This window comes from Podarcis cretensis (assembly GCF_951804945.1).
Source record: "Podarcis cretensis genome assembly, chromosome: 5".
NCBI classification, from domain to species: domain Eukaryota; kingdom Metazoa; phylum Chordata; class Lepidosauria; order Squamata; family Lacertidae; genus Podarcis; species Podarcis cretensis.
The window spans coordinates 72,229,385-72,257,282 of NC_137174.1; the positions used below are offsets into that span (position 1 = coordinate 72,229,385).

Below are 27,898 nucleotides of genomic sequence, written 5' to 3' on the forward strand. Positions count from 1 at the left end.
TGTCAACATTCCCAGCTCCTCACCTTTAAAGACAGGCAAAGTCTTCAAGCACAGTTTGGGCAACTTCCTCACAAGGATGTTCCAGCTCTGAAATTCCTGCACTGAGCAGAAGGCTGGGCAGGAAGATCTACAACAGAGATGTTGTTGGACTCTAACACTCTCAAGGAGTGTAAAATCACATTTAACCCTCAAGCAAACCACCCTGGGCTTCTTGGAGGAGGGGCCAGATAAAAATGTGATAGATCAGAGATAGATCAACCCCAGCCAGCAAGGAAATCCAGTAACATCTGGAGAGTGTTTGGTTCCCCACTCCTGTGACAGGCAGAATTGTGTGTGAATGTACCTTAAGTTTATAATGCCAGAGTGGGAGGTGATCAATGCCTCCTGAGCCCAGCTGAGCCTGTAATCTGCTGGATGAGCTGGAGATCTGCTGCACCTTAAACAGCTCATCCCAATGGATCTTACCATAGGATTGCCCCTCAATGAAGAACTTTTTATGCAGGGGAGAAAGGAGAATACAGTAGGCAGGGAAAGGTGAATGAAATTGAGTGCATGGAACCCTGAACCAAAGCACTGCACAATGAAACACTCCTGTTGCAGGACCCAACTTGTATGGTGAATTCACAATGGACATTGCAACATGCCGATGAATTCCCATATCACAAAGAAATAATTATCAGTAATTTTCTACACGTAGACAAATATTTTAATATAATTGTATCTGAAACGTTATCCACATTTTAGTAATTATTAACTAAAAACTTTGTAAAAATGACATATTTTACACATCTTCTATTTACAATCGCAATATTCTTAAAGGTTATAAAACATCCACTTTTGACTTTTAAAATATATGTATACTAGGACTTGTATTAGATTATATTATCATTTACAGCAAGCGTAAGGCTTGTTGAGAAACCGAACTTTCAATGGAAATATCACGTTCAGTCTGTTTAATAAAGGCTGAACCATAATAAAGAAAACCATAGGAAATGTGCAAATATCAGGAAAGGCAAGAACATTAAAAATATCAAACTTACAATTAAAAAAAACAAAACACTGAAAATGTTCAATAAATTAAAACAATGCACCACGTTTAATTTTCATGGGATCCATCATGATTTTGCTTATTCAGAATAATCCCAGTTTTCTAGCAATCCGTCGAAAGTCAATTTCAGTCATCAAATGTCAGCACTGGAGGCAATCAGCGGCCCAGGTGGGCCTGTGATTGTTCTACTGATTGCATGGGAATAAGTTGGTTCCGCTCCTTGCTGCTTTGCCGAATCCTCCTTGTACGTGATCTTTTAAAGAACAAGTTTTTTAAAAAGACTTATGAGATGCAGAAAAACTGGCAGAAATCAATACAATTGCACTATATTAAACACAGTTGTTCCAAAATATAACTTTCCAAGGATCGTACTGGATGGCAGTTACTGCCATATGAAAAGGAAGGCAAGCATGGGGCCTTTTGCCACCTTGCTCATTCCTCCCCCAGCCCCCTTCTGGAATCCTGTAAGGTGGAATGCTCCCTGAATAGAAAGCGGAAAGCAAAACACACTAACACCACCCCCCTGCCAAAAAAACCCTGCCCTGATTCCAACTTTGGTTCTGTCTTTGTAACATCACCATGCTGCTTCTGCTACAGAGAGAGGTTCAAGGTTCTTATATTAATTTACAAAGCCCTGAACAACTTAGGTCCAGGGTATCTTCAGGCGATGTCTGAATACTTCCTTATATTCCCAGCTCCATCACTGAGATAATCTGCAGGAGCCTTGTTGGTCATTTCCCAAATTGGTGATGCTCATTTGACAACAAGAAGAAACCGGTCCAGCATTGTGGAATACTCTGCCAATAGAGATTCAGCAGGTGCCTTTTGTACTACCCTTTAAATGCCTACTGGAAACTTCTCTATTCTGCCAGGCCTATGTGGGCAATTAAGAAGATCACTTTCCACATTGGTTCATTGATGTCTGGGTTTTTAAATATTTTTATATGTTTTTTGTTGCAGGTTTAATGTATCATTGCTGTAAATAACTTGGGCATTTTTCTTTTTGTGATGTAACAGTATAATAACAACAATAACAATAACAACAACAATAAAAAACATGATTGCTATGGCACTTCTATATCTCAAAACATGTATATGAATCTGGTTTGCTGTGATTACAGGTCACATTTACCAAGTTAGGTAAAAATAATTGTGTTTGTGGGGCACAAATGTTCAAAAGAAATATTAATGCAAGTGAGAAGTGTGTGTATTAAAAAATAAACATAGGAAATGGGCCTCAGTTATAAGTCCGCAAAGGCCTAAACCAGAGTACACTGTATCCTATCCTTACATTTCTCTCTGATCCCATATTATGTCCTAAGCTCTTTAAAGGAAATGGTGACTCATGCCCATTCCCAGTGCTATTTTTCTAGAAAAAGAGGTGCTGGAGCTCACCACAAACTTTCCCCTTATTCTCTTATGTCAATGGCATCCATCTGAGAGGTTTCGGAGCTGAGCTCTGGCTGAAAAAAGCCTTGCCCATTCCTATGCTACAAGAATCGAAACAGAGATGATGTCCTAAGTAGACAGTAAAAGTTGGGCTACACAGAAGACTAGCCAAGTGAGGATGTATGACAGTAAAGGAGCATGTAGACATAAAGAAAACCAAACATACCACTTTTGGCTATAGTATTGAGGGAAATGTTAGACAGTGAGGCAGAGAAGTTGTATAAGCAGTGACCATGACAGAGCTGTCAGAAAAAAGAGAGAGAGAGAGAGAGGTTGATGAAGATGCCACTGCCATGGAAGGCACAAACAATGTGACAATGATCAACGCAATGAGCAACCCCCAAAGCCCAGGCGAGAAAATGCAGTTAAGGGCTATTTGTGGTTGAGACACACACGTTATACTTGGATGCGGTAAAATTACAACAGGAGAGTTGACCTTTTCGGTTTGCATGGTTAATATATGTCCTGAGGTGGTGAAAGCTGAGATCTACCAAGCAAGCTTAAAGGGGTAACCCTATACCCAAACATCTCCCGTGGCTGTCTGCTCACTCAGGTGCTCTGGGAGGGCAGGACTCTTGGGGTGTGCAAGTGGAAGGGGTGCCACTGCCAAGGTGTATGAGGCAGTCAGTTGGCTCAGGCCTCCTCAGATGCAACCCAGTGGGGCCGGCATAATGGGCAGAACAGCAGGAAGGTGATGGGTGTTATCACTGAGGATGCTGTACCTGAATGGGGGTGGGCTCCCCTCCTTTTCCAGTGCAGATTTGAACCTGGAGCCTCCTGTGAGACCTGAGATGTGCCAGCAGGCTAGGGTTCTTCCTGCAGGCCGTACTGACAGGTGGGACAGAGACAGAGATCTGTTGCTAGGGCATAAGGAAAAGTCTAATGGACAACATGGTGGGCTGCATTTCTTTTCCTGACCAGTGTTGATCTTACTTGAATCCTAGTGAGATGTGAGGAAAAGGCAGGGGGTGTATGTCTGGGGCCTGGAGGTTTAGATCACAAGAAGAGCCTGCTGGACCAGGCCCATGGCCCATCTAGTCCAGTGTCCTGTTCTCACAGTGGCCAACCAGATGACTGTGGGGAAGCTCTCAAGGAAAGCCCAAACACCAGAGCCCTCTCTCCTCCTGTGGTTTCCAGCAAGAGGCATTCAGAAGTATTACTTCTGACCGTAGAGGCAGAGCATCACCACTGGTAGGGCTAGGCTTTGTAGGATGAGGATGAGGAGTGGAGATGGGGGTGTCTTCAGCCAGGAATTGCTCTCCAAGTGAAGGAAGTTTGGGAGTTGGAAGACCTGCCCCTTCCTTTCCAGCTGGACTTCCAACCCCCACTCCCCAGGTTCTTCTCCAAACCAGGCTCAGGCTGCCTCCCGTAACATCTTTAATGCCGTAGGAATAAGAGAAATAAAATAGGTCCAAGCCATCAGCCACAAGGAAATAAAACAGAATCGCCAACCTGTTCATTCATAACTTCAGAGAGCTCACTGAGCATATCCTTGTAATGAGATTTCATTTCTTCCTGGTATTCCAGCTGGTCCTCCTTAATCAGCCGCTCATTAACTTCCAGAGCTTGTCCGCATGCGTCTGCAAACTGCCTGCATAGCACAGGAAACGCCACATTTTTAATATCTAGGCAATGCAAAACAGTCTTCTTCTCTCATTACAGATTTAAACAGTGATGGAGACAGATGCAACTGAACTTCAAGGGATTTCTCTCTCTGCGTATGGACAGAAGAATGCGGATCTGTGTTTGCCGCCTGGTGCTTTGTCAGGATTTGTTTAACGTTAAGTCAAATAGCTTTAGTTTCATTTGCTGAACATTTCTTAAAGGAGTGATTGCCTTGCTGTCTCTGGAGTGGAAAAGCTTACCTGAAGATTTCCTTCAAAAGTTTAACTTGGTTGTCTGGGTACTTCTTTGCATTTGTTTCTTCAAGGAAAGCTCGCGCATAAGCCATTGGTCCTGCATTTACCTGAAAGATAAAACATGTTGCTTTTTAACAAGGAAGGGCAAAGCTGGAGAAAGTCCTATGCTATCTTATCTTGTGAGGATTTGCCATTTCTTTTCATTTATTCAACAGGATTTCTGTTCTGCTTAATTGTCCACACCTTTAAGCTGGGGACGGACGAATGGACTTGGCTCTCAGGCTTTCTCCCCATGTGCCCTGCCAGGCTGTTTTGGGGAAGCCATGCCTGTCCACTTTACATCTGACTTCATACATGACATCAGGTTTGGGGAGGGATGGCAAAGGAACAGTCAGGAGCTTAAAAGTTTTCCTAGATCCTGTTCTGTTACCTAGTATGAATCCAAATTCCACTTGAGGTAGCAGAAATTGTCAGCCTCAGGCTTGAAAACAGTTTGCTTAAACAGCAATGCAATGCAAGGTCTAGGATAAGAATCCTGGTAGGAACTTGAATAACTTCCTATCGGTCTCAAGCTTCTCTCTTTCTCTTTTTCCTTTCTTTATTTCTATTGTTTTCTTTCTCTTCTTTGTTTATTTCTAATTTTACTGTATTATGGGGAAATTTTAATATAACTTTTTAAATAAAAAGGGATGCCCTGTGTTTGTCCATTTCCAGCTGCTATAGTACAAAACATTTTATTACAATTCTTAAAAAAAAATAGGTAACAATTTATCTACTTGCTTGTAATCTATAGGGGACATTGTGGTTTTATCCTTATAATATTTTCATGCACACTGCAGTCTTCAAGAGGTGAGAGATTTTTGGGTTGTCAGCACATAGCTCAGGTTTAGATTGTGGTAGCTTTTGATTATGAGTAATAAAGGCCATAACAGAATAATGACAAAAAAGTGGAGATTTTGATCCTTTTGATGATGCATAATCTGAAATGTTGAAATCTTTAAGCCTCAGTGAAGGACCAAGCCATATTTACCTTAACGCTGACACTTCCTTGTAGTTTTAATTGTAGCCTAATCATATCTACTTCCTCCATTGTGCAAAGCTGATTGAGTTCCAAAATCTTCTTAGACATCTCATCAATGGCTACTTCAATGGGGTTCAGCTCTGTGCTTGTTTGGCTTATGACCTGTATTCTTTTCTTCACATAAGGGAATAAATGGCTGGCTGCATGCAAACACAAGAGGGCACGTTTAAGGAAAATTCCTCTTCTCTTGCAGTCAAGGCATTAATCTCACATATTCACAATTAAAATGCAGCCATCATTCATGCAGTGCTTATGTAATAAATCCATTTACTGGACTTTCAATATTTTTTTAAAAAATTCTGAATGCTGATGAACACAATACACAAACTGCATCACTACACACCAGAGTTTATTCTCAGAGTAAAAGAACAACATCATTCCTATTATAAAATATAGCTCTTTATTTTTAATTTATTCTCCAGTAAATTAGGAGATGGGCAAATGATAAGATTAATAAATTTATTATACCCCTCCCATCTGACTGGGTTGTCCCAGCCACTCTGAACAGCTACCAACAGAAATAGAGAGGGAAAGGAAAACAAACAAACAAAAACATTAAGCATTAAAAACTTCCCCAAACATGGTGGAATGGAATTCAATGTCAGTCGCTACATCTGCATAAACTGTGTAGCTTGCCAGATTGAACTGCCCCTCCTTCCTTTTCAGTGGGTTCTCCAGACTCACCCAAGCTAAGCTCAGGGGGGCGTGGGGGGAGGAGGCTCTGTTGCACAAATGGAAGTCCTTGCACAGGGCTTCTACTGATGGGGATGCTTAGAGGAAATCTGTCCAGCAGGATTAACTCTAAAGAAGCTTCAGTAGAAACAGCAACCTTACCAAAAAGGAGTAGTTTTTGATCCAGGCTATGTTAATCAGTGGGTGGCGCTGTGGTCTAAACCACAGAGCCTAGAGATTGCCGGTCAGAAGGTCGGCGGTGAGCTTCCATTGCTTGGTCCCTGCTCCTGTCAACCTAGCAGTTTGAAAGCACGTCAAAATGCAAGTAGATACATAGGTACCACTCCAGCGAGAAGGTAAACAGTGTTTCCGTGCGCTGCTCTGGTTTGCCAGAAGTGGCTTAGTCATGCTGGCCACATGACCCAGAAGCTGTACGCCGGCTCCCTCGGCCAGTAAAGTGAGATGAGTGCTGCAACCCCAGAGTCATCTGCAAGTAGATCTAACGGTCAGGGGTCCCTTTACCTTTGTGTTAATCACTTTAGGCTGCTATCTTATGCCCACTTAACTGGGAGTAAGTCCCATGGAACGTGATGGGAATTTTGAGTAGACACATACAGGAAATCAGTGGGACAAAATTGATCACAGCTAGCTCAGTGGGAGTTCAACAGGACTAAAAGGTGTCCAACATAGGCCTGCATCCTACCCAACTTGGATGGCAAAATAGCATCTTTCCACCTTTGCTCAATTTTGCAGAAACTTCTCTGTATCTGCTTGCTAACACACTATGGGTTAAAACAAAATAAAAAAAATTCCTTCCAGTAGCACCTTAAAGACCAACTAAGTTAGTTCTTGGTATGAGCTTTCGTGTGCGTGCACACTTCTTCTTCTGAAGAAGTTGGTCTTTAAGGTGCTACTGGAAGGAATTTTTTTTTATTTTGTTTTGACTATGGCAGACCAACACGGCTACCTATCTGTAACTGACACTATGGGTTGTTTCTTTCTTTGTTTGCAGTGCTGAGAATGTGGAATAGCGTTCACTTTTGTTTCAGTAGGCATGTCCAAGATATTGCCTCTCTGCTCCCCCCCCCCCCGTAATGGTTGTTTACTTTTTTTAAAAAAAAAAAAATACATGGATTATTTAATATGAGTTTTATAGGCTTTGTGTATTGAAGTTCTAAGGTACAGTACTATATTTGATATAGGAAAATGAGATCCAGATTGTAGGAACAAATAAGCTTTGCTGAACCAATAACTCACACAATTTTAACAAAAGCAATAAAGAACTTTGGTCCCGGGGGTGGGGGGAGGTTATGTGCCAAATGTCCTAAAAACAAAGATTCCCTCCTGAAACTATACATTCATGAGCGCAACCTTTGGTAGCTCCACAACAAGCCTCCCTTGTGCACTAAATAATGCAACAACCATCATACTTGTCAGAATGGTCCTTCTCTTGCATTGCTCTTCCACGCCTCCGTGTTTCTTCCCTGACAACGTGAAGGGTGTTTCAAACACAAATCGATTGATGTTGTGATGCATTTCAAAGTCGGTCTTCCGCTCCTCGGCTTCTTTCTCTTCAAAGAAGGGTGTGACGTATGTCACTTGGATGTAAGCGTATTTCGGATCTAAGTCTTTGGGGTTAACCTGGACAGGCACGGCGAATGAAATGAAACAGCTGAGATCAGAATGGGGAGTATGACCAAACATTAATTAAAGATAGATATAGCAACGAATGGCTTGGTAGTGGGAATGGGAGGCAGTGGGGGGAGGCGCAAACAACCCCATCCTCTTTCTCTTAATGGCATGGCAAGGAAGACCAGAGTCCTTTCCCATGCATTCTGAAAAGAATGGCAGTGGTTTATATAGCCCTGTGCTCTTTGCAGCCAACAGGGTGCACATGAATTTTGTACTTGGGCATTTCTACTGACTAAAGTGTGTGTGTGTGTGTAGCGGGGAGTGTTCTCATGACAGAAAGTGAAAGGCAACACTCCCTAAGGAAGGCTTTCTTGGTGGCAGTTCCACCATGATTCAACCCTTCACTTGGAAGCTAGACATGCAAACTCCTCCTGCTTGCATTGCAATTTGGTGTGTGAGGTTAAGCTACCCTACGAGTTATTTGTAGAATTGTACATTGTTTTAACTGCTTTCAATATTGTATCTTTATATTGTAAACTTATGGTTGTAAAGTTTCAACAACGTAATGTTGTAAGCTTATGGTGAACGGCAGGTAATAAATGATAACAGCAGCAACAACAAAGTCTGAGGTTGTATGTCTGAGATTATTTTTTAAATATCTAATTTCTAGCACGTCATTTCAAGTCTTCGGAATGGAAAAGAGTAAGCAAGCAAATCAGAGGAAACTCCAAATACAATTCATCCCCAAATCTGTATCTTCACCCAGCCTTCCATACCACCTCTGGCAAGCTACTTGTGTCTCTGAGACCAAGTAAACTGCAGCCATGTGAGAGGAAGAGCTCTTTGGAAATATAGAAGACAAGAGTTTGGATTTGATATCCCACTTTATCACTACTCGAAGGAGTCTCAAAGCGGCTAACATTCTCCTTTCCCTTCCTCCCCCACAACAAACACTCTGTGAGGTGAGCGGGGCTGAGAGACTTCAGAGAAGTGTGACTGGCCCAAGGTCACCCAGCAGCTGCATGTAGAGGAGCGGATATGCGAACCTGTTTCACCAGATTCTACCGCTCTTAACCACTACACCACACTGGCTCTATAGGAGGTGCTTGTGGATCTCTCATTCTCAGCAATAGCCTAGTGTAGCTCTCCCCAATCTGATGGCCTCCTAATGTTGTTGGACTACAACTCCCATCATTGGCCAAGCTGGCTGGGGCTGATGGGAGTTGTAGTCCAGAAGGCACCAGGAAGTCTGGCCTAGCGAGTACCAAAAATGGAAGGGGCACAAGGTCCTCACCCTTCTAGTCCTTCATTGTACAGAAAGATTTTACCAAGTGTTTTCATATAGTGGGTTGCCTCCAATTAAATCCTACCCACTGAAATGAATGGATAGGAGTAAGTTAGGTCGATTAATTCCAGCTGGTCTACTCACTGGATGCAACCACATTTCAATACATTTGGCAATGAACAATAAACTTTCCTTTATTTGCTGGTTAGCGGAATTAGCCCCTGACCTGCTCATTTAAGTATTATGAACTACTACATGCTAACAAGGGAACAGGACTGTGATTATTAAGATGTGCTAGAAATCAACATCCTTTCATATCCAGAATCTGCAAGGACAACCCATCAGGACTTTTTCCTTTGCAAATCCCAGTGAAATGCTGGGAGTCAGATAAGAATGTATTTCTGCACATATTCCATTTATTTCAGTGGGGCCTGTCAGCAGAACTTCCAGCCACCTTGTGCTCAGAGTCTCAGGGGTGCTAATTTTTTTCCGTACCTTGTTTGAGTCTTGGATTATTTTCACATTGTCCGCACCGAACTTATCTGCATAAAGCTTCAGCAATCTCTGTGAGATCTCAGACAGGCCTGTTAATTTGGGCTCTTTGTAGATGTATTCCTTGCCCTCCTCTTCTTCAAAAAAGCCCTATATAAAATACAAACCATAATAGCTAAGAGGAAAGTAAGCAAGGCAACACTTCCAAGCAATCCACTGTGGATGGAAGGTGTAACATATCTAATTGATAAGGGACAAAAAGCAAACCACACACACCAGCTTATCTGAATGCTGAAGCGTGTGCTTGATGAAGGAATGGGAGGCAAGAAAACCAAACTCTGTATATTAGCACAGGATGAATCTAAGCTTTTTTACCAGTGGGACAAAACCCTGATGTGAAATGTGAAAGAAAATCTCTTTGGAGAGCAAACTACTAGTCAGTACAGTATAATAGGGGCACCCGCATTTTGTGGAGACTGCACCACCGTGTGGTGCAATCCAGTAATTGTCACAGGAGATGTGAAATAATCTCACAGCGCCATTAATATATGTTCAACCCACTATTCAGCCAAAAATAAACACAATGGGGGGAAAGTCTGCAATTGAAGTAGGACAAAATGCTTTAGAAGCATGTTAGGGGTTAACAGCCAACTCTAAACAGAATTTAGTAGGTGGAAAAGCTGACTGGACACAGTAGGATTTGGTTGTGAGTAAACATACACAGGCTTGTGTTGTTAGTCTACTGAAGTTTCTCAAACTTGGGTCTCCAGCTGTTGTTGGACTACAACTCCCATCATCCCTAGCTAGCAGGACCAGTGGTCAGGGATGATGGGAGTTGTAGTAAGTGTGGATAAGCCCTAAGCCTGACTATGTGCTATAGAAATGAAAGGCAAGAACTTGACAGAGGACTGCCATGTTTCTCAAAATGTGAAGTTTTCCAGTAAAACCAGTAACAAAGCCAGATATATTCCTATGAAGTGCTGTGCAACTATTGAATCCTTCCTTTGTGCCTCTTCCACATGTTTACAGAATCCTCAAGCTCATCAGGAAGGATCCTGATGTAGGAAGAAAATGTGTTTCCTTTCACCATTCTTTTTTGTGTTGGGGTGACTCATTCACTCTGACTCTTCTGGCAGCCAAACATTTGGAGGTGGCAATTAAGAAGTCAGCAGCTCTGTGAAAACTTCACGGTTTTCAAAACACCCTTAGGTACACATAATTGCACCTATTTTGCAGAACTTGAGTGAAGCATTATTTTTGTCTATTGTTCAGGCTGGCTTATGAATAGTCAAGTCTAATACATAGTTTTTCTGTGAGCCCCAGAAATCCTCATTTAGGAATTTTGTATTTCAGATCTGTGTTTGTGAACCGTAGAACTGGAGTCTTCTGTGGGTTTTTCATCAAATGCATTCTTGCCAAGAAAGAGCTGGTTACATAGAAATACTAATGTTGTCTGTACATACATGAGTACTAAATAAGTCATATGATAGCAGTTCTGCTTCTTTTTAAAAGTCATTGTTGACCATGAAGCTTTCTCATAAGGTATTACTAAACAACATGTTTTAAACCTGCGAAATTTCTGCAGTTTTCTGGGAAGATTTACTTTTTTCAGTTTCTTAGGTTTAGCTCTCTTGATGTTTTTGAACTGGACTGTGAAATTGAGTATGTTTGGACACCAACATTTCAGTATAAACTGCTGGCTTGCTAAGCATAAAGAGCAGCCTCTAATATATAATATTGCCAGGGAAGGAGAACCTGCAAATTCACAATCACCATGATGACAAGGTGTTGACGCTAACTCAAAGAAAGTAACTCAAAGAAAATAATTTTGAAATAAACACCTTTAAAATCAGGAATGGCGAACCTGTGTTCCTCCAGATGTTGTTGAATTTCAGCTTCCACAATCTCTGACCACTGGTTGGTGGGAGCTGGAAGTCCAACAACATTTGGGGGGCAGCAGATTCCCATCCTTGCTTTAGGTGAACAGAACTACTACAACAGCCGAGCAGATGAAGATCTCCTTGCCACTTGATAAATAGGTGCACTGAAATATTTAACGCGTAGAAAGGTGTCGGGGGATATCACATGCTATAATAGATTTTCCATACATGAACACAACTTTAAAGTCCACTCTTCCATTTTTTTTTGTCTTTTTCACATTGCCCTCCCTTTCAGAAATCAAAGCTGCAGATTGAGCAAAAATTAAAAATGACAGCTGGCTGGTTCTTTGGCTTTTACATCTGAAACCAGAAAAGCAAGGGCCAAAGTCATTCCCTGTCCATTCCCAGCTTTTTGCACTGGGTTTTGCCCTTGTGATTCCCCCTGAACAGCTTGTTTCCAGCCACATAAGAATGTTTTATTTCAAGTCTGGCAACTGCAACAGGGTCCGGAAGAAGGTTGTAACAGCAGCCCATCGATGATTACAGAAAAACCTCTTGTAGTCCTTTCTGCCTCATAACCATTTATTTATTGCCGCCTCCTCTTACTTGCCAAAATGGCTCTTAATCAGCTGGGATACAGCAAGGGATAGCCTTGAGGCTTATATTACAGTCTCTTCTTTTCTGCCCTGAGTTACATCACCTGGGCTCCACTAAAAGTAAGTTTAATAGAAGCATCTGCCTCCTTGAGAGAGGGGACAATTTTGAGGGCTTTCCTTGTGCCAAAAGAGTGAGCAGGTGAGACTGGGGTTAAGCACAGGACTTGCATCCAGGAGAGCCTGTGGTTGGCTGTCCACATTGCCAGCCACATGGGTTCTTCTGCCTATCTGCCGGGATGTCCCCTTGGAATGCAAAGGCTTCCTTGCTCCTTCATCTCTTGGTCAGGTAGGTGAGGTATAGACTGGCCTTGGAACAGCAGTGTAGCTCCTCCTAGACATGCCTGTTTTCCCTCTCCATCTTCCCTCTTGATTTGTTTTCTGCTTTAGCCCTGATCTCTCACCCTGTCCCCAGCCTTATGTGCTTCCTACAAGGTATCTCTGGGTTCTGGTTTTGAAGGTCCCAGCTGACTGGGCCTACCTCCTCCCTTACTGGTTGATCACTGGGGGTCCAAGGTTCTCCTCCTCCACCCTGGTTTCTCCTAGAGACTCTTAGTGGTGTCCCCATTTTTGCCATTTCAGTGCAGCCTCCTCTCTCTCTCCTCCCATCTTGTAGGCGGGCAGGGGCCAAATGCAACCTTCTCCATTTGGCCCTCAGGACTTTCCCCAGGTCACAGCCACTCTTTCCAGGACACTTTTCCCACTAGCCATGCTTTGCACCTCTAGCTTGTTTGGAACACGCCCTTTGGAATACGTTCCAGATCTGCAAACAACCAACAACATCTAGAAGGCCAGAGGCACCCTATCTTTGGTCTGCAGTTATATTCTGGAAGATTTCTGGCCTCTTGAGCATTTATTTGAGGAGCTGCGCAGAGATAGGTATCTAAGTTGGGCAATAAACCCAACAATTCATGGCAACAATGTCATGGATGCATAAGACCCTGAAATAGTTTCACTGTGGGTGGGGATGGAGATAACTATAAATACCTTCTTAGCTCTGCAAACACATAACTGGCAAATCTGCTTGCAGTGGACATTTCAGTGAAAAGGAGACATAGCCTGAACCTGTTTCCTCTGGACAGAGGAACAGCATTAAGCCTCAAGTATGTAAACAGCAAAGAAACAGCTGTAATTTCAGAAAGCAGAACAAAAGAATTAGTTTTGCAAGATGCGACACGGCATATAAATGAGTGAAAGCAATGTCATTTCACCTCTCACATTGAATGCTAAAGCACTTGAAGTTAGGGTTAACTCATACAGGGAAGACAATGAGTAAGAAGAATTAAAGAAAAAGCATGCAAAAGAATAGACAACTTACCACAGCCTTGAATAAGACCAAGAGAAGAAAAGAGCAAATTTCTGCATTAAAACCTAATTAGCAGACAGAATGATTCAGATCAATCTGTTCTTTACACACCTCCTCTTTTCAATTGATTAGGGAGAATTGTTTGCCTGGAGAGCGCTCTCTGAGAGAGCATGCTTAGTCCCCTCACCCAACTGGTGTATAGCAGAGGCAAGCATAAGCACACACTACACCAATACAAGCATGCAGAAAGAGCACATGCTCCAGGACTACTCTACAATGTACTGCAGAGAGCATCAGAGGCAAGCTAGAAAGCAAAGCCATAGAGTCTATGAGAAATACAACTAATGCAGGGATGTGGATCTCAGGCCACATAGGAAAAAAAATACATTTTGATTGCTTAAAACTATTTTGCAGTTGTAGTAGGGATCATTTTGGATAACATGACAAATGTCGAGTGGCAGGAGGAATCGCCAGAGGATAAATGTGGTATTTGTATCCCTTTTTCTCTGTTTCCCATTAGAAAGTGTTCATCTCTCTTTTATCTCCCAGTAAACAATTGAAATGATGAGACTGGCTATTGGGTCCGTTGGTGCCACAAAAGTCAAAAGTGATAGACCTGCCGTAATTTTAGACTGCCTCCAAGGACTGTGAGGTATGTTATGGGATCTCAAATAGGTAAACCTGGTTAGTGATCAATCACTTCTGTGTCACCATTCACGGTGCTTCACTGCTGTCATGTTAATTGTCTTTGATCCCATGCATGTTTATTTGGAAGCTGAATAGGACTTACACCCCAAGTAAGCATGCATAGGTTTGCATCTAGATGTGCAGGAAAACAGCCAATTTCTTGTGCAAGGCCCCATCAATATTGCTTATGCACTGCCTCAATTAAATATATATTTATATTAAAGACCTGACTTTTGCTCTAGAGATGGTAGCACCGGTTCACTCCATTCTTCAGCAAAGATTTCAGAATTTGATCCTTAATAGTAAGTCAGCTAGCATCATCCTTAATATCACCACCTATCACCTTGTTTTCTTATTACACTTTCCTTAAGAAGAGCGTCTCTGGAGCTGTCTTTTAGAAATGTATATGGTATCTGTATGTTCGCAAACATGTTGGAGTCACTCACCTGCCCATAAAATGCTACCCGGTAGTACCGTCCAAATAAGCGCTTCTCAGAATTCACGACTTCTGCTACTTTCAGATAAGATCTATGGATGTCGTAGTACAACTCTGACAGTCTCTGGAGGTAGAAGAATGAATGAAATTAAAATAGGCTTTTAAAAAAACGAAAGCACTGATCTTCAATACAACTTTGCACTAAACTTGGGAGCTCCCTGGACCACTGATTTAAGAGGCTTTAGTCTAGCCACATTCGCCATTACAAGCAAAGTGTGTAAGTCCTATGTCAATTATAGGAGTTAATCTTTTCCCACTTGCTCCTTCTGTATATACTCAAAACAAAAGCTGCATTTGAAAAAAAAGGTTTCACTTATTTTTAATTGTAATTGTTACATGGATTTATTAATTATTTTCTCTCTCTATGAATCACTTGTATTACAGAACTTCTCAAGAGGCTCCCCACACATGCTTGACTCAAGCAATGCCAATTTGGGCTCACTGTACAGGCAAGTATTTAAATGGAAGAGGGAAGGGAAAGGGAGAAAGTTGGGCATATTATTTGTCTTAGTTGGAAAACTTTTAAATAAAATGTTTTTTTTTAAAAAAATGTGCATATTTTGTACTGGGGTGCCAGGATTTCCCTTCACATATAGCTGACTGCATGGAAAGCCACTTCTCTATAGTGCAATGCCATAGCTGGAGGAAGCAGGCTGGACATGGATAACAGAATTACATAGGCAAGGCAAATTATTGTGTCTTTCTTATGCCATCAACACCCTCTGTCCTGGGTGAGCCAACAGCTGTGCAGAAAGCTTCTGGCACATTGGTTTTTGCTGTGTGCAGAATTGCAAAGAGACCAACAAACTCAATTCACATTGAGATGGCCTCTCTGAGGCCTGTGCCCTAGGTACAGCCTAGCTGTACTGATGATAGTACCAGCCTTAAGTGGAAAAACTGCAGCCTAGAAACTGTCCCCTGCATCACCCACCATGCCCTTTGTCACTGTGCATAGGCTATACACAAAGTCTTTAGCCACTAGAGGAGGAATAACATGGAAAAAAGAATGAAAAATGAAAGTATGTCCAACTATGCCATGGCATTTTCCAGGACTCTTCCCAGAGCAACTGTTAGATCTTATTTTCAGCTTTTCTTACCTTGAAGTCTCTCTGTTTTTCAAACACTGCAATGATTGGCTTGTTAACTTCAGCAATGAGCTCATATCTTTCAGATTTCCACAAAAAGTCAACACACAATTCCAGCTGTGACACAAGGATGTTCTGTAATTGCACAAGTAAAAAAGAATGTTAAATCTGTGTATTAACACTGTTGATATAAAGGTAAAGGTAAAGGCACCCCTGCCCGTACGGGCCAGTCTTGACAGACTCTGGGGTTGTGCGCCCATCTCACTTAAGAGGCCAGGGGCCAGCGCTGTCCGGAGACACTTCTGGGTCACGTGGCCAGCGTGACATCGCTGCTCTGGCAAGCCAGAGCCGCACACGGAAACGCCGTTTACCTTCCCGCTGGTAAGCGGTCCCTATTTATCTACTTGCACCCGGAGGTGCTTTCGAACTGCTAGGTTGGCAGGCGCTGGGACCGAGCAGTGGGAGCGCACCCCGCCGCAGGGATTCGAACCGCCGACCTTTCGATCGGCAAGTCCTAGGCGCTGAGGCTTTAACCCACAGTGCCACCTGCGTCCCAACACTGTTGATATAGTTGAAGTCAAAGGCCTGGTTTAAGAAATTAGTGAAGCAAGTAACTGAAGCAAACATCTAAGGACATTTTTGCATCTTACATGCCAAGGCTGCTTGGCTTTGGTAGGTGTGTTAATAGGTGTTGCACCGCAATGTACATGCTCACATGCTGCCACTATCTTTCTTAAGCTGATAGGACAAGGTGACTTATGTGGGCCTGTGAATCACTGTATGCAATCTATGAGCACGTCTACTAAATGCAGGTAGTTTCAGCATAGTAAAGGCATCCAAGAAGCTGCCCTAACTTTAAGCAAAAGTGCGGTGACATAAGGAACATCAGACACAAACGAAAGACCATCCACATCTGCTAGATTATTTATATTGGTAGCAGATCAAGCACCTGAGGATAAAATCCAACAGACTTTTCTGAGACCCAGAAAGGCTACATGCATGATCAGCTATCAAACACATTGATATAACTAGCTCCAATTCTCCTGCTTTCAGATATATGGGGTGAAAGGATGCCTCTTCTTCCAAAACTGGACACACCCACCAATTTATTTCAGTGCATGCTTTCTGTGGGTAATAGACATTTCATTTTGGAGCATATAGCTTTTGCTCAAGGTATTGTTTTCTTTCATAGAAAGAGAGGGTCCCTCAACATATTGTTCAAAGTTCTGACAATTCCCAGCTTCTTAGAAGATTCTTAGAAGATTCCAGTTCCTTGATGGATGAACCAGATTTCTCTTCCCAGCTTCCCCCTGTGCTAGTAAACATTTCAATAAGACACTGGAAACAGGACTTTGAGTTTGGCAATGATAAGCCTACCCTCTATTGGGGATTTATCTATCAATTAGGATTTTGTCAGGATTTTGTCCTATGCAACCTCCATTGAAGGAAATGGGATGTTCTCACTCTTCCTGGTTATGCCTCAGAGAGCACTGTTGAAATTCTATTTATGTAGATTGGTTTACTTCTGCTGCTAAATTTGAATTATGGATATGTAGTACTTGTGCTGTGATGATGGAGAACTGTTGTTTTTTTTTACTGTGGCTTGTTTCATACAGCAACAAAAAGTAGTGTGCAAAAGTAAAATGTAGCTGCAATCCTATGTATGGTTTCATTGGTCTAGGTAAGTCCCACTGGTCATGTTCACATGCCACAGTAAACCATGGTTTAGCACAACACATGTGCTGGAAGTAGCCTGAGGCTTACTCTTGTGCTTCACCCTCTCCTCTCCTTCCTGTGTGCTGAGAGGAAATCTTTGGAAGACTTTTCTTTCAATTTCCCTTAAACATGGTTGGTTATTGCATCTGAACCAGGGATCGTGGATTGCACTAACTATGGTTAGTTTAAACAAGTCAGCTTCATAACCCATATTTTGAAGCTGGCTGGTTTTGAAACTAATCAGAACTATTGACGAGCTAAAGTTGATAAGAAATTGACCACAAAAGCTTCTGTGGTTCTTCTCCTGGCTAGGAGGACAGGGAAGAGGTGAGTGTGCAGGCCTGAGGCTCACTCAGGCTTATCCCAGCTCATGCACGTCACACTAAACAATGATATAGCATGACATATGAACACAACCAGTGAGATTTATTTCTGAAAAAACATGCATGGGATCAGGGTGTAAACATTAGCACTGCTGACCTCATTATATGGTGTATCCTGCATTCCAGAGTCTTCCTTCATAGCTCCTTCTTCTTTAATATTTGGTGTAATGTTGAGGAAAGCAGGCCATCCCATAGAAAACAAGCCTTTTTAAAAAAACAAGAGAAAGAGCCCCATGAATCTATTTATAGTACACTCTTAAAAAGAAGAGGATGCTACTATAAAGAATACTTTAAAGAAATGCTGAGCAAAATGACTTTTTTCAGAGCCCATAGGGCGAGTAGAACAAATGGAATGGGGTAATTTTGTGACAGGTTATTTATAAATTCCATTCAGTTCATTAACGTATTGGCAAGGCTGCAGAAAATTATTATTGGATGATTCTGGCAAATAATAATCTTATTCAAAAAGCATTATTGAGAACCCTCCCAAATAATTGTATTGCTAATATGGAAAGGCATTTCTTTATTTGGACCATTCATAAATAAACAACGCTCCTGGATTCTTTATAAATAAAAAAATGCTGACAGAATCATATGCTTTGTGTTTAGTCTGAAGTTATGAAAAGATGAATTACCTCCCCATCATCCTGCCCCCTTGCCAAGGTGGTTTAGGAAAAGAGGGTAGGGCAAGGTGGTGACAATGAATACTGCTGGCACAGAATCTAGCCTCTTTTGAACATGGCCTGAATCTTGGACTGGCCTGAAACCATTTTGAAAGATTTTGAGAGAACAAACTGTTGAAATTCACATTTGATCCACTCATTTCAAGACTCAGAACTATCACCATAATATTGTGAGTGGTCACATTTTCTCCCTTTCTCCCCAAAATTGGCTTTTGATATTGATTTTGCCACTAAATATATTTTATTTTGCTTTTGGAAACAGAAAAAAAAAATCACCAGAATGATGTTACATGGATTTTTTTGAACTCTAATGCAGGAAGAATGGAATTTCACTGGGAAGAGCTACCATGTTATTAGGGTCCTCCAAATTAATTCATGTTATAGGAGTTTTTTTGTTCTATTAATTTCCTCAACTACGTGGCAAGAGTCCAGTTCTAAGCCAATGGATGCATGCATCTTAGGACTGGGGGTTTTCCACCCGAGGGAGATGTAGATGTAGCTTGATTTACATGCCTTTTCTTTCTCCCATCCTTATTAGAAAGCAAGGCAAGGAAAATGCAACGTACAAGAGTAATGCAAAATGGAGTCCAAGCATAATCTGAACTGAGATAAACTAAGCAACCTACAACAAGCAGTGAGAATTATCTCACTACTGGTCCCCACTTCCTTCTTGGATGTTACTAGATCAGGGATGGAGTGCCTCTGGCCCTCTAGGTGGCTCCCATTTGGCTGCAGTTGATGGGAACCGGAATCCAACAACATCTCCAAGGCCACGTGTTCTCCATCCATGTTCTAGATATTCCTTCTACCAGGACTAGAATCCTTGAAACCACTAGACTAAAGGTGGGACAAGAGGTAGCTGGAACTACTAGGGTATGGAGGTAGGTGGACCCCACTCCACATACATGGTCATTGGGCACAGGATTGCTGTTGCCCATGGGAAGCTTGCAGAAGTGGCCATGCTGACTTATCATGCCCTGGTGTGTGTCTGTGTGTGTTAGAGAGAGAGTGACCTTTGCAGGCAACCAAATTTCATTTTCTTGTTTATCTTGGTGGGTTTGCTAAGTGATTATTATGCAGGCATACCCCATGCATACCTTAATGTGGAAAGTCAATGACCTGAGAAGTTGTCTTGGAGTAATCCTTATAAGAATAATGTATACAGCATTGTAGTAAAAGACTTCTTCTAATTCAGTCTTCCAACCAATGACAGAAACAGAGAGAAGACCTGATACCTCCCAATGTCAAAGAATATAAATATGCATCATGATATTCCCTCCCTTTTCAGTTAATCTCTTCTTCTGTTGAATCTCTGCAATCAGTGTGGGTCAAATGTGGTTGTCTATGCCACATAAACAGACGTGGTTAGAACACTCACTTCCTCCAGTATGAGTTGTTAGTAAGACATTACTATCAGAGAGTTCAGCATCTTCCAGGAGCATACGAGAGGTACATATCTTTTCCATTTTCCAGTAACCTACGATAGTGTGAGATGTTATTAGCATTCTGCTATCTGTATGTGTTAATACATGCATACTTAATGATACACACTAAAGAAATGAGATACAAATGTCCCCCTTCCCAAAAGAGATTGAGTTAAGCTTCATTTTCACACCACATGCAAGGTTGTAACCATTGATTTTACTAGTTGTAGTATCTTACATAGGAAACATTTGAGAAGAGTCAAAGCTGCTTAAAGGATAACTACAAAAGGACATGAATTTCATCAGATTCAAATAGGCAGTCACATTTTACTGTTTGCTGCATCGATGCTAGCCTTGGAATAAAGTTATCTTACCCTTTCTTTTCAGGTATTCGGCAATAAGGGCAGCTATATGGATATAGCACATAGCAGCCTGCAACAAGAAATTGTATGCAAGTGTTAATATTAAGCCGCACAGATTTTCTTTATCCTCATAAATGTCAGGCAAGTGTTTTGCAGAAAGGTAACCAAGCTTCACTTGACAGATTTATTATTGTGAATGTTTGTGCAAAACAAGAAACTGATGCTGAAGTCTTTACTTGAGCTAAGCTCCAGTTACCAAGAGATTTGCCTAAAAAGGCTAAGAGTATGGCTAAATGAGAGCATCAGGATTTCAACCATAAAAACAACTATCTGGGTCATGTGCTTGCAAGAGCGTAGAAAATAAAGGAGTCTAAAAATAATATGAACTCTGAATCAGGTTTCTTTTGGGGTGGGGAAGGATGCACAATAATACTCAATAAAGTGCTTGCATTTTAACAAAATAATTGTTAGCAAATGTCAACGGGTGATAATACATGCTCTGCTCCAGCCAGATGTATTTAAGTCAGACTCATATAGAGTGCTCCTCCCAATCCCTTTTGGATACAAAATCAATCATTAATATTTGCAAGTTACCTCTGATAAGTCACCATTTCTAGCATGGATCTTGGCCATGCTTTCTAGCCAAGTCCTACGCAATTCAGGCGTACTGGCGTATGAATTTGCCAAACTGTACTGCAAATCCACTAGCATCTCGGGGTCCTTCTCATGTTCCTTCATTTGAGCTGTAGCCATCAAAACCGTCCTTATGCGTTTGGTCAAGTCTTTCACTTCTGCTGGGAAGTTACTGTTCTTTGGGGAGGAGAAGCAGCAGAAGTGTACTTTTAAACTTACAGAATTTCCGTTTCCATGTTAAATCACATACTTTTGGCATAGATGACATAGTGGACCATACACACAACCACTGGATCCTGTGCTTGCTGGCTCCTGCTCCTGCTCATACACAGTTACTGACATCTTTGCATGCCACTCCTTTTTTGTGCATCATCTTTTTTATATAGCATTTGTCATGCAATTCAAAAACCTTGATCATGTGCAAAGTGGTAGCTGCACATCTAGCCACAGACCGGGCAGCTGGAATATGCAGGACTTCCCAGAGGTCATAGGAGTTAGCCAAAAGATACTGGGTCAGAATGGATGTGTATGGAGGCAAAAAGCCATGACCCCAATACATTTTTGTGAACCCTCTCCAGGAATCTAATACATACTTTGGAAAGTTATTCATTCTTTTTTTTAAAAAAAAATATAATATTTATTGAAGTTTTAAACACATAAACAGAAACCCACATACAAACATACACAAACAAACAAACAAACAAGTATAATTTCAATCCTTTCTTTCTTAAACCTTATTTCCCCTGGAAAGTTATTCATTCACTAAGCATCTGGACACTCTTGAGATACTGTAACACAATTTTGCATGAAGGTCATTGAGATCAGGGAGCAGGTTTTTGTCTATGTTTGGATACAACCAGATGTTACTTTGAATCAAGATGGCAGACTGAACCATTGAAAACTGCACTGATTTTAATTGCTGATTTCAAAACTGCACTGATTATTGGTCTCTTAGAATTCCAAGGGAACACTGTTGATGAGGCTACCAGTAGCATACAAAGCAGACCGAAAAGAGCAACCTCTTATAGAGGGTTTATAGAATTGTAATGTCGGAAGGGACCACAAGGGCCATATAGTCTAACCCCCTGCAATGCAGGAATGTGGGACTTGAACCCATGACCATGAGATTCAGTGTCTCATGCTGTACTAACTGAGATCTTCAGCTTTCCACTGACATTGATCTATTTTTTTTCTAAAGGACCCAGTCCATGTGATACTTATCAGCATTATCTTTTTATTTATTACATTGGTGCCCTACTTTTCAACCCTGATTAGCTCCTGAAGCTGACAATGAATATTTACCAGAATATACAATTTCATCAGACTTTGTACTGATAAACCAGGGGAGAAGGTGCCCAGGAACAACTGTTTCAATAGCCACAAAAATTGGTGTGATTTAGCAATACCCTAAATGATTCTGAACAAATTTCAAGTCAATATTGGGTAATTTATTTACTCTAGAAATAGCTTCAATGATTGCAGTGGTGAAACAAAATACAATACACTGCATAGATATTAGCAGTAGGGACTGGACTGAATTATGCATCTCAGAGTGATTAGAAAATTAAGTATATTCCTTTTGCAAAATATATTTTTGGAAGGTTTCACAGAAAGGACTAAGATTGTAATAGAGGATAATGTAGCTTAGGACCCATCTATCTATAGTTGTACATAATACCAGTCATTTCTTACTTTCATTTGCTTGTCTCCGTTAGCGAAGTTATTCGTAATCGCTAGTGAATGCTGAAACCGGGAGCCTCCAATTCCTGCATCTGCAATCAACTGGCTTACAGCTTTGATGAGCTAAAAAAACATTAAAAGGAGGTGTTAGCATAAGTAAATCAAGCTAGCAAGTGGTTATTCCTTAGACGAACTACTAGTACAACTTAATAGACTGGAAAAGGGCTGTAGTTTAGGGACATCTGCTTTGCATGCAGAAGGTCCCAAGTTCAACCATCAATTTCTCCAGGAAGGGCTGGGAATGTCCTGTGTCTGAAATCCTGGAGAGCCTCTGCCAGCCAGTGTGGACAATACTGAGCTAGATGGCTCAAGGGTCTGACCTAGTACAAAGAGGATCCTATGTTGACTGAGTTACAACATGGACAATAGTCCAAGTAGTTGTCTGGGTCTCCATGTATATGCTCAAAGAGGGAACTAACAGCTCAAATGATGGCAGTGCCCCATGCCACATTTCAGAATTATAATCAGGGACATATAGGATACTAAGTGTGTCTCAAGAAGATTTCTACGCTGTGGACTGCATTTCCAGAATTAAACCTGCACCTTTCCAACCAGAAAGTTTCCTTTAGTTTAGAAAGAAAAGTTGAGGTTTATGGGATTTTGCCAAGGTACAGCAGGACTGGAAGAACAGAAGTGCTTGGGAACTCTATGTGATCTGCACATAGACACTGCTCATCTCTGGACTGAGTAGAGGCAAAAACTAAAACAATGCCATGACCAGGAAATTCAAAAAGCAATCTGTGTGGGATGCTTATTACTTACCTGCAAATGGGACCTGACTATTGACTTCTGCTTATTAAATTCAAAGTTCTTTCTCATGAAGAAATACAGCAGAGCAGAGGCTTCCATCTGTGTTGACCGTGACCTGTGATTGCAGCACTTAAGAATTTCATAGCAGAATGAGCCACATAAGTCAGCCTGCCCTTGGAAGAATGCTGAAGGGAACTATGGAGACAAAGATATACCTTTGCTACAACATAAGAGATTTCTTATAACACAAATGCAGCATCTATCAATGCTGGAAGGCAATCAAAGACCTCATGCCACTTATAAACTGCCTACAATTGAGAAGGAGCTAGTCGTGACCCACAAAAAACACCAACAAGACTATCTGCGTGGGCCACCGTGATCTCCAAAGATCATTGCTCAAGGTCATTCTGATTCACCCAGGTGTACATGTCCTAGGGACGCAACACAAGTATTGCTGCATATGTGGCTATCTGACACCTAGCTCAATGGTTGCAAGTGAGCACGAGGCAGGAGAAACACTCAGAGAGCAACATGTTGTATAGTCGCTGTGTTTAGTGAAACAGACCTCTCCCTCACTAGAAGTCTTCAAACAGAGACTATAGATAGTCATCTCTCGGGGATGTTCTAGCTCTGGATTTCTGCAGTGTGTAGGTAGAAGGTTGGATTGGATTGCAGTAGGAGTTGGTTAAATGCGGGTGCCTCCATTAACTCACCTTCACTGGCATCACTGCAGATTACTGGGAGGAGTGAGGCAGCAGCAGGGTTGGTGTGATGCAGCTGTAGCACTGGAGCTAAATGGATGCCCCCACTTGCACCGACTTCACTGCTGCTTCACCCCTCCCAGTTCGCTGCAGTGATGCTGGTGATGGAAGGTCATGTAAGGGCTGCAGCCTCACCCTTCAACTCTTATTATTGATCACGGACTCCTGGAAAGCATAGGGCTCCCCCTTTTTGCTTGGACAAGCATTACAACCGAAGCCTCAATAACTTCTAAAAACATCCTAAGAACTGGTTGAAGTAGCTTTAAGTCCCAATTTGCTTTTGCTTCTGATGGGATTTCTTCTCTTTAATTTTGATAGGATATATCTACTATAAAATCTAAATAAATATAGTATCCAATTAATGATATGAATAAGTGAACTGAGATTTCTCTGAGTAATAACATGATCTGCTGAGCAGACTACGGAGAATAAGTAACATTATTCCCTGCATGCCACCTGTTGAGATGAGATTACTGAAGGAAAATGGAATGGAATGAGCAGGAAGAGAGCAACGTTACCATGTCAAGATGGAGCTAACCCCCATAGATATTTCAAGGAAGCATCCAAATCCATTCACTCCAGACAATGGAGTGGGTGGTTCAGATGACTGGAGAAAGGCCATAGCTCAGTGGCAGAGAGAACATGCTTTGCATGAAGAAGGTCCCACATTCAGTCCCTGGGTTCTCCAGGTAGGGCTTGGAAAGACTCCCTGCCTGAAATCCTGGACAATCACTACTGAGCCAGATGGACTAATGGTCTGACGCAGTGTAAGGCAGCTTCCTATGCATCTGTACGTCTCCACTCTCCCACTATTAAACAGGCTCCTGACAGTCTGCCACGTAATTGAAAGCTGTTCCTGCTGGGTTTGTCTAATGTTTCCCTTGGCCCTAGAAATATGCCACTGGCGGTGTTACAATATCACACATTGTGAAAGAAAGGCATTCTCCTCGCATTCTGTTTCGAGTACTTCACCATAGGGTTCTGTTCAAGGAAGGGCTTGTCTTTATCTGGCAAAAATGTGGCTTTTAAAAATTTGCCGTATTAAGCAATGACTGAAGATGGTGGAGGAAAAAGCTGTGGATGGAATGGGCAATGAGGAAGGGAAGGCCATTTCAACTCCATGCTGCAGACGTATGAGTAGGACTGCAAAGGCTTCCCACTGGCATCTATCTGGTTGGCAACCATGAGAACAGAGTTGGACTAGAAGAGCATTTGGTCTGATCCAGGAGGTCTGTTCTTACGTTTGTATGTTCAGTAGTCCATGAACAAACACAAGGAGTTTTGCTGAAGAACTAGATTTTATATATATATATATATATATATATAAAATCCTGGACTTTATCTCCCAAATAATTCTTTATGAACTCTGATGTTGAATGTTGCCTGGGTATCAAATATCTACTGCTTGATGCTAAAGCTCAGTTTAATCCCATATTTGATTTTAATATTTTTATAAGAAAGGATGTGACTGTTAACAAGCAATGGTCTGCAATTTTAATATTTGGCTGTATTTGATCTTCAGTAATATCGATCTATGATCAAATATTACAGCTGACATACAATGCCTTTGTTGGAACTCCAGCATTTGATAGCTAGCATTTTTTTTTTAAAGCAACCAACAGACTGACAACATGTCTATAGCAATCAATGTCTGAGGTAAAATTTTGAATCTAAAATACAAATTTCTATGAGAAATTATCTGAAATTGTATTTCAGTACTGATTTCCAGGATGCAACTTGATCACCAATTATGTGGCAGACATGGTTTCAATGCCGGTTTAAACAACAAACGAGCATTCCTTATCGCAGGTGACCCAACTGTATCAGGGACGTACCTTACTCACAAACAATCTAAGAGCAGCAAAGACGTGCTTGAGGGCTGCTGCAGAGTGATTGATTTGCAGAAACAGCAGGAAGGTATCAAAGACTTTCTTCATCAGTGTGTTCTGGCAATCTGATTGTTGCAGCTGTCTCTGAAAAACGAGCCAACAAACATCTTTCAGTCTTTCAAAAGCTAAATTGCCTGGATTTCTCTGCATCTGTTTCTCCTGCCCAAATGGGCAAGGCCTGCTTTAACAGAATTAGCAACACAATGTCAAGTCAGCTGCTTCAGTACTACCTCCTAAAGTATCTCAAATAATATCTTCTCCCTTAAAATAATTCTGCCTCCCCTCACTTGCTGCCCCTCAGGCCAGGAAGTGCCAGGACACTTACATGATGTTCCTCCTCCTCCTCCTTTCATCAAAACCTATGTTTCTAGGAAGGCTTTGCCACCAAGAATGGTGGGGCTGCACTGTTCACCTGACCTCCCTTTGGCCAGCTTGTTGCAGCATAAAAAGAAGGAAAGGTGGAAAGCTGAGGTGGCAGTGCAGTGCAAATGCACTGGCAAAACCAATCCAACACTCCCATTGAGATGTTTGCATAGTGCAGACCTCATTGTTGTCTTATCTTTCCCTCTCCATCCAGAAAAACCTGCAGCAACCCAGCCTGAGGGAGATCCATTGAATAGCACCTCACACCACTGTTGTTTGGCACAATGCCACAATCTACTGAAACTTTAGTTTAGGGCTATGTTTTACTGTTATAACACATGCCTTGCATGCAAAAGCTCCAAGGAAAAAAGAGAGAGAGTAAATATACATTTTTAACCTTTGCAGAACTTTCTGATATTATATCATATGCCTGCTCACCTGCTTACATTTCCTAGATCTGCATAACTATTGTGAATTGCAGAGGAAAAAACAACACCCTCAGATTCTAGGGTACGTCACCAGTAAATGTAGCCATGCACATTTTTCTGTCTGAAAGGTGAATTGCTTACATCTCTGCAAATGCCTATTACAGAAAGATATGAATGTCTATGCAACTGTATAGAAGAAACAGGACACAGTAGAGAATAGGAAGTAAGAAGAATCTTGGTAGAGGGTTAAAAACCTATCATAATAATACACAATGCAAGGTGCATTGGGCCTAGCATATTCCACTTACTTTTCCAAGCATGATTCGTAGATTTTGCCCAGATATGATACCTTTGGGTCACGCCTTTCTCCCAGAAAATAAACTGTGCAACTATAATAGGTTGGCATAAATAATATAACACTGTGATTTTCATGTAAAGCATGATTTTGTCATATGGAAATCATACCTGGTGATGTTGCGTAAACAGACATAATAAGTCAAGAATAGTAAGGCAAACTTCCGTGGCAATGTTGGCTTCAGTATCTACGTAGCTCACAATATCTGTTTCATTGGAACCACCTACAACAAAACAAATGTCATGGGAAAATGTATTTGAGGACAACAAGGGCAGACCAATTCACTAATGGCAAGTGCCAACAGTGAAGGGGAGGTCATTTTAACAGCATTTGTGTAAAACATTAGGCTTTCTATCACAGTTATTTTTTTAGCTAAATTGCTAAAGATATATGCTTGAATGAGTTGTTTTAATGGATGCTCTGGAATAAGACTCATAAAGACTCATTACCCCACACGGCGGCAGCTGATATTAGAGCGAAATGCAACATACACCTAGGTCTTTTGTGCTTACTTGCAATGGTGCTGTCTATCATCTGCAGGAGTTTAGGGTTGGAGAAGGCATTCTTGCCACGTATTATTGGTAAAGTTTGAGATCTGTGGTGCTTGTGGACGTCACCACTGGAGGCAGAATGTATCCTGCAAAATGAGAAGTTATAGGGTCTTGCTTAAATATTACATACCGTGTCCCAAAAATTCTTCATTTGCTTCAATAACCTATAGAGTAAGATGCCAGTTTCTATTCGACATATTCCGTTTTCTCCCAATATGAATGTTATGAAGCAAGG

General features: G+C 41.5%; 1 protein-coding gene across 13 annotated transcripts in view; it reads right to left on the reverse strand.

Moving 5' to 3' along the window:
• Positions 1-680: 680 nt before the first annotated feature.
• Positions 681-27,898, reverse strand: part of DOCK10 (dedicator of cytokinesis 10) — a 219,449-nt gene continuing 192,231 nt past the window's right edge. For 10 of the 13 annotated variants that reach the window (XM_079975815.1, XM_079975822.1, XM_079975821.1 and 7 more), the window contains 18 exons: positions 27,625-27,749; positions 27,223-27,335; positions 25,913-26,050; positions 23,329-23,511; positions 22,519-22,629; positions 20,788-21,003; positions 20,206-20,263; positions 19,786-19,884; positions 17,822-17,928; positions 15,638-15,760; positions 14,491-14,604; positions 9,522-9,668; positions 7,540-7,750; positions 5,387-5,577; positions 4,363-4,463; positions 3,950-4,088; positions 2,664-2,739; positions 681-1,301 (listed from right to left, as the gene is read on the reverse strand). In XM_079975815.1, coding sequence (XP_079831941.1) covers positions 1,234-1,301; positions 2,664-2,739; positions 3,950-4,088; positions 4,363-4,463; positions 5,387-5,577; positions 7,540-7,750; positions 9,522-9,668; positions 14,491-14,604; positions 15,638-15,760; positions 17,822-17,928; positions 19,786-19,884; positions 20,206-20,263; positions 20,788-21,003; positions 22,519-22,629; positions 23,329-23,511; positions 25,913-26,050; positions 27,223-27,335; positions 27,625-27,749 — 2,320 coding nt within the window. In that variant the 3' untranslated portion in view covers positions 681-1,233. The remainder of the gene's footprint in view (positions 1,302-2,663; positions 2,740-3,949; positions 4,089-4,362; positions 4,464-5,386; positions 5,578-7,539; positions 7,751-9,521; positions 9,669-14,490; positions 14,605-15,637; positions 15,761-17,821; positions 17,929-19,785; positions 19,885-20,205; positions 20,264-20,787; positions 21,004-22,518; positions 22,630-23,328; positions 23,512-25,912; positions 26,051-27,222; positions 27,336-27,624; positions 27,750-27,898) is intronic. The other 3 variants (XM_079975819.1, XM_079975816.1, XM_079975817.1) reach the window with 2 other exon arrangements.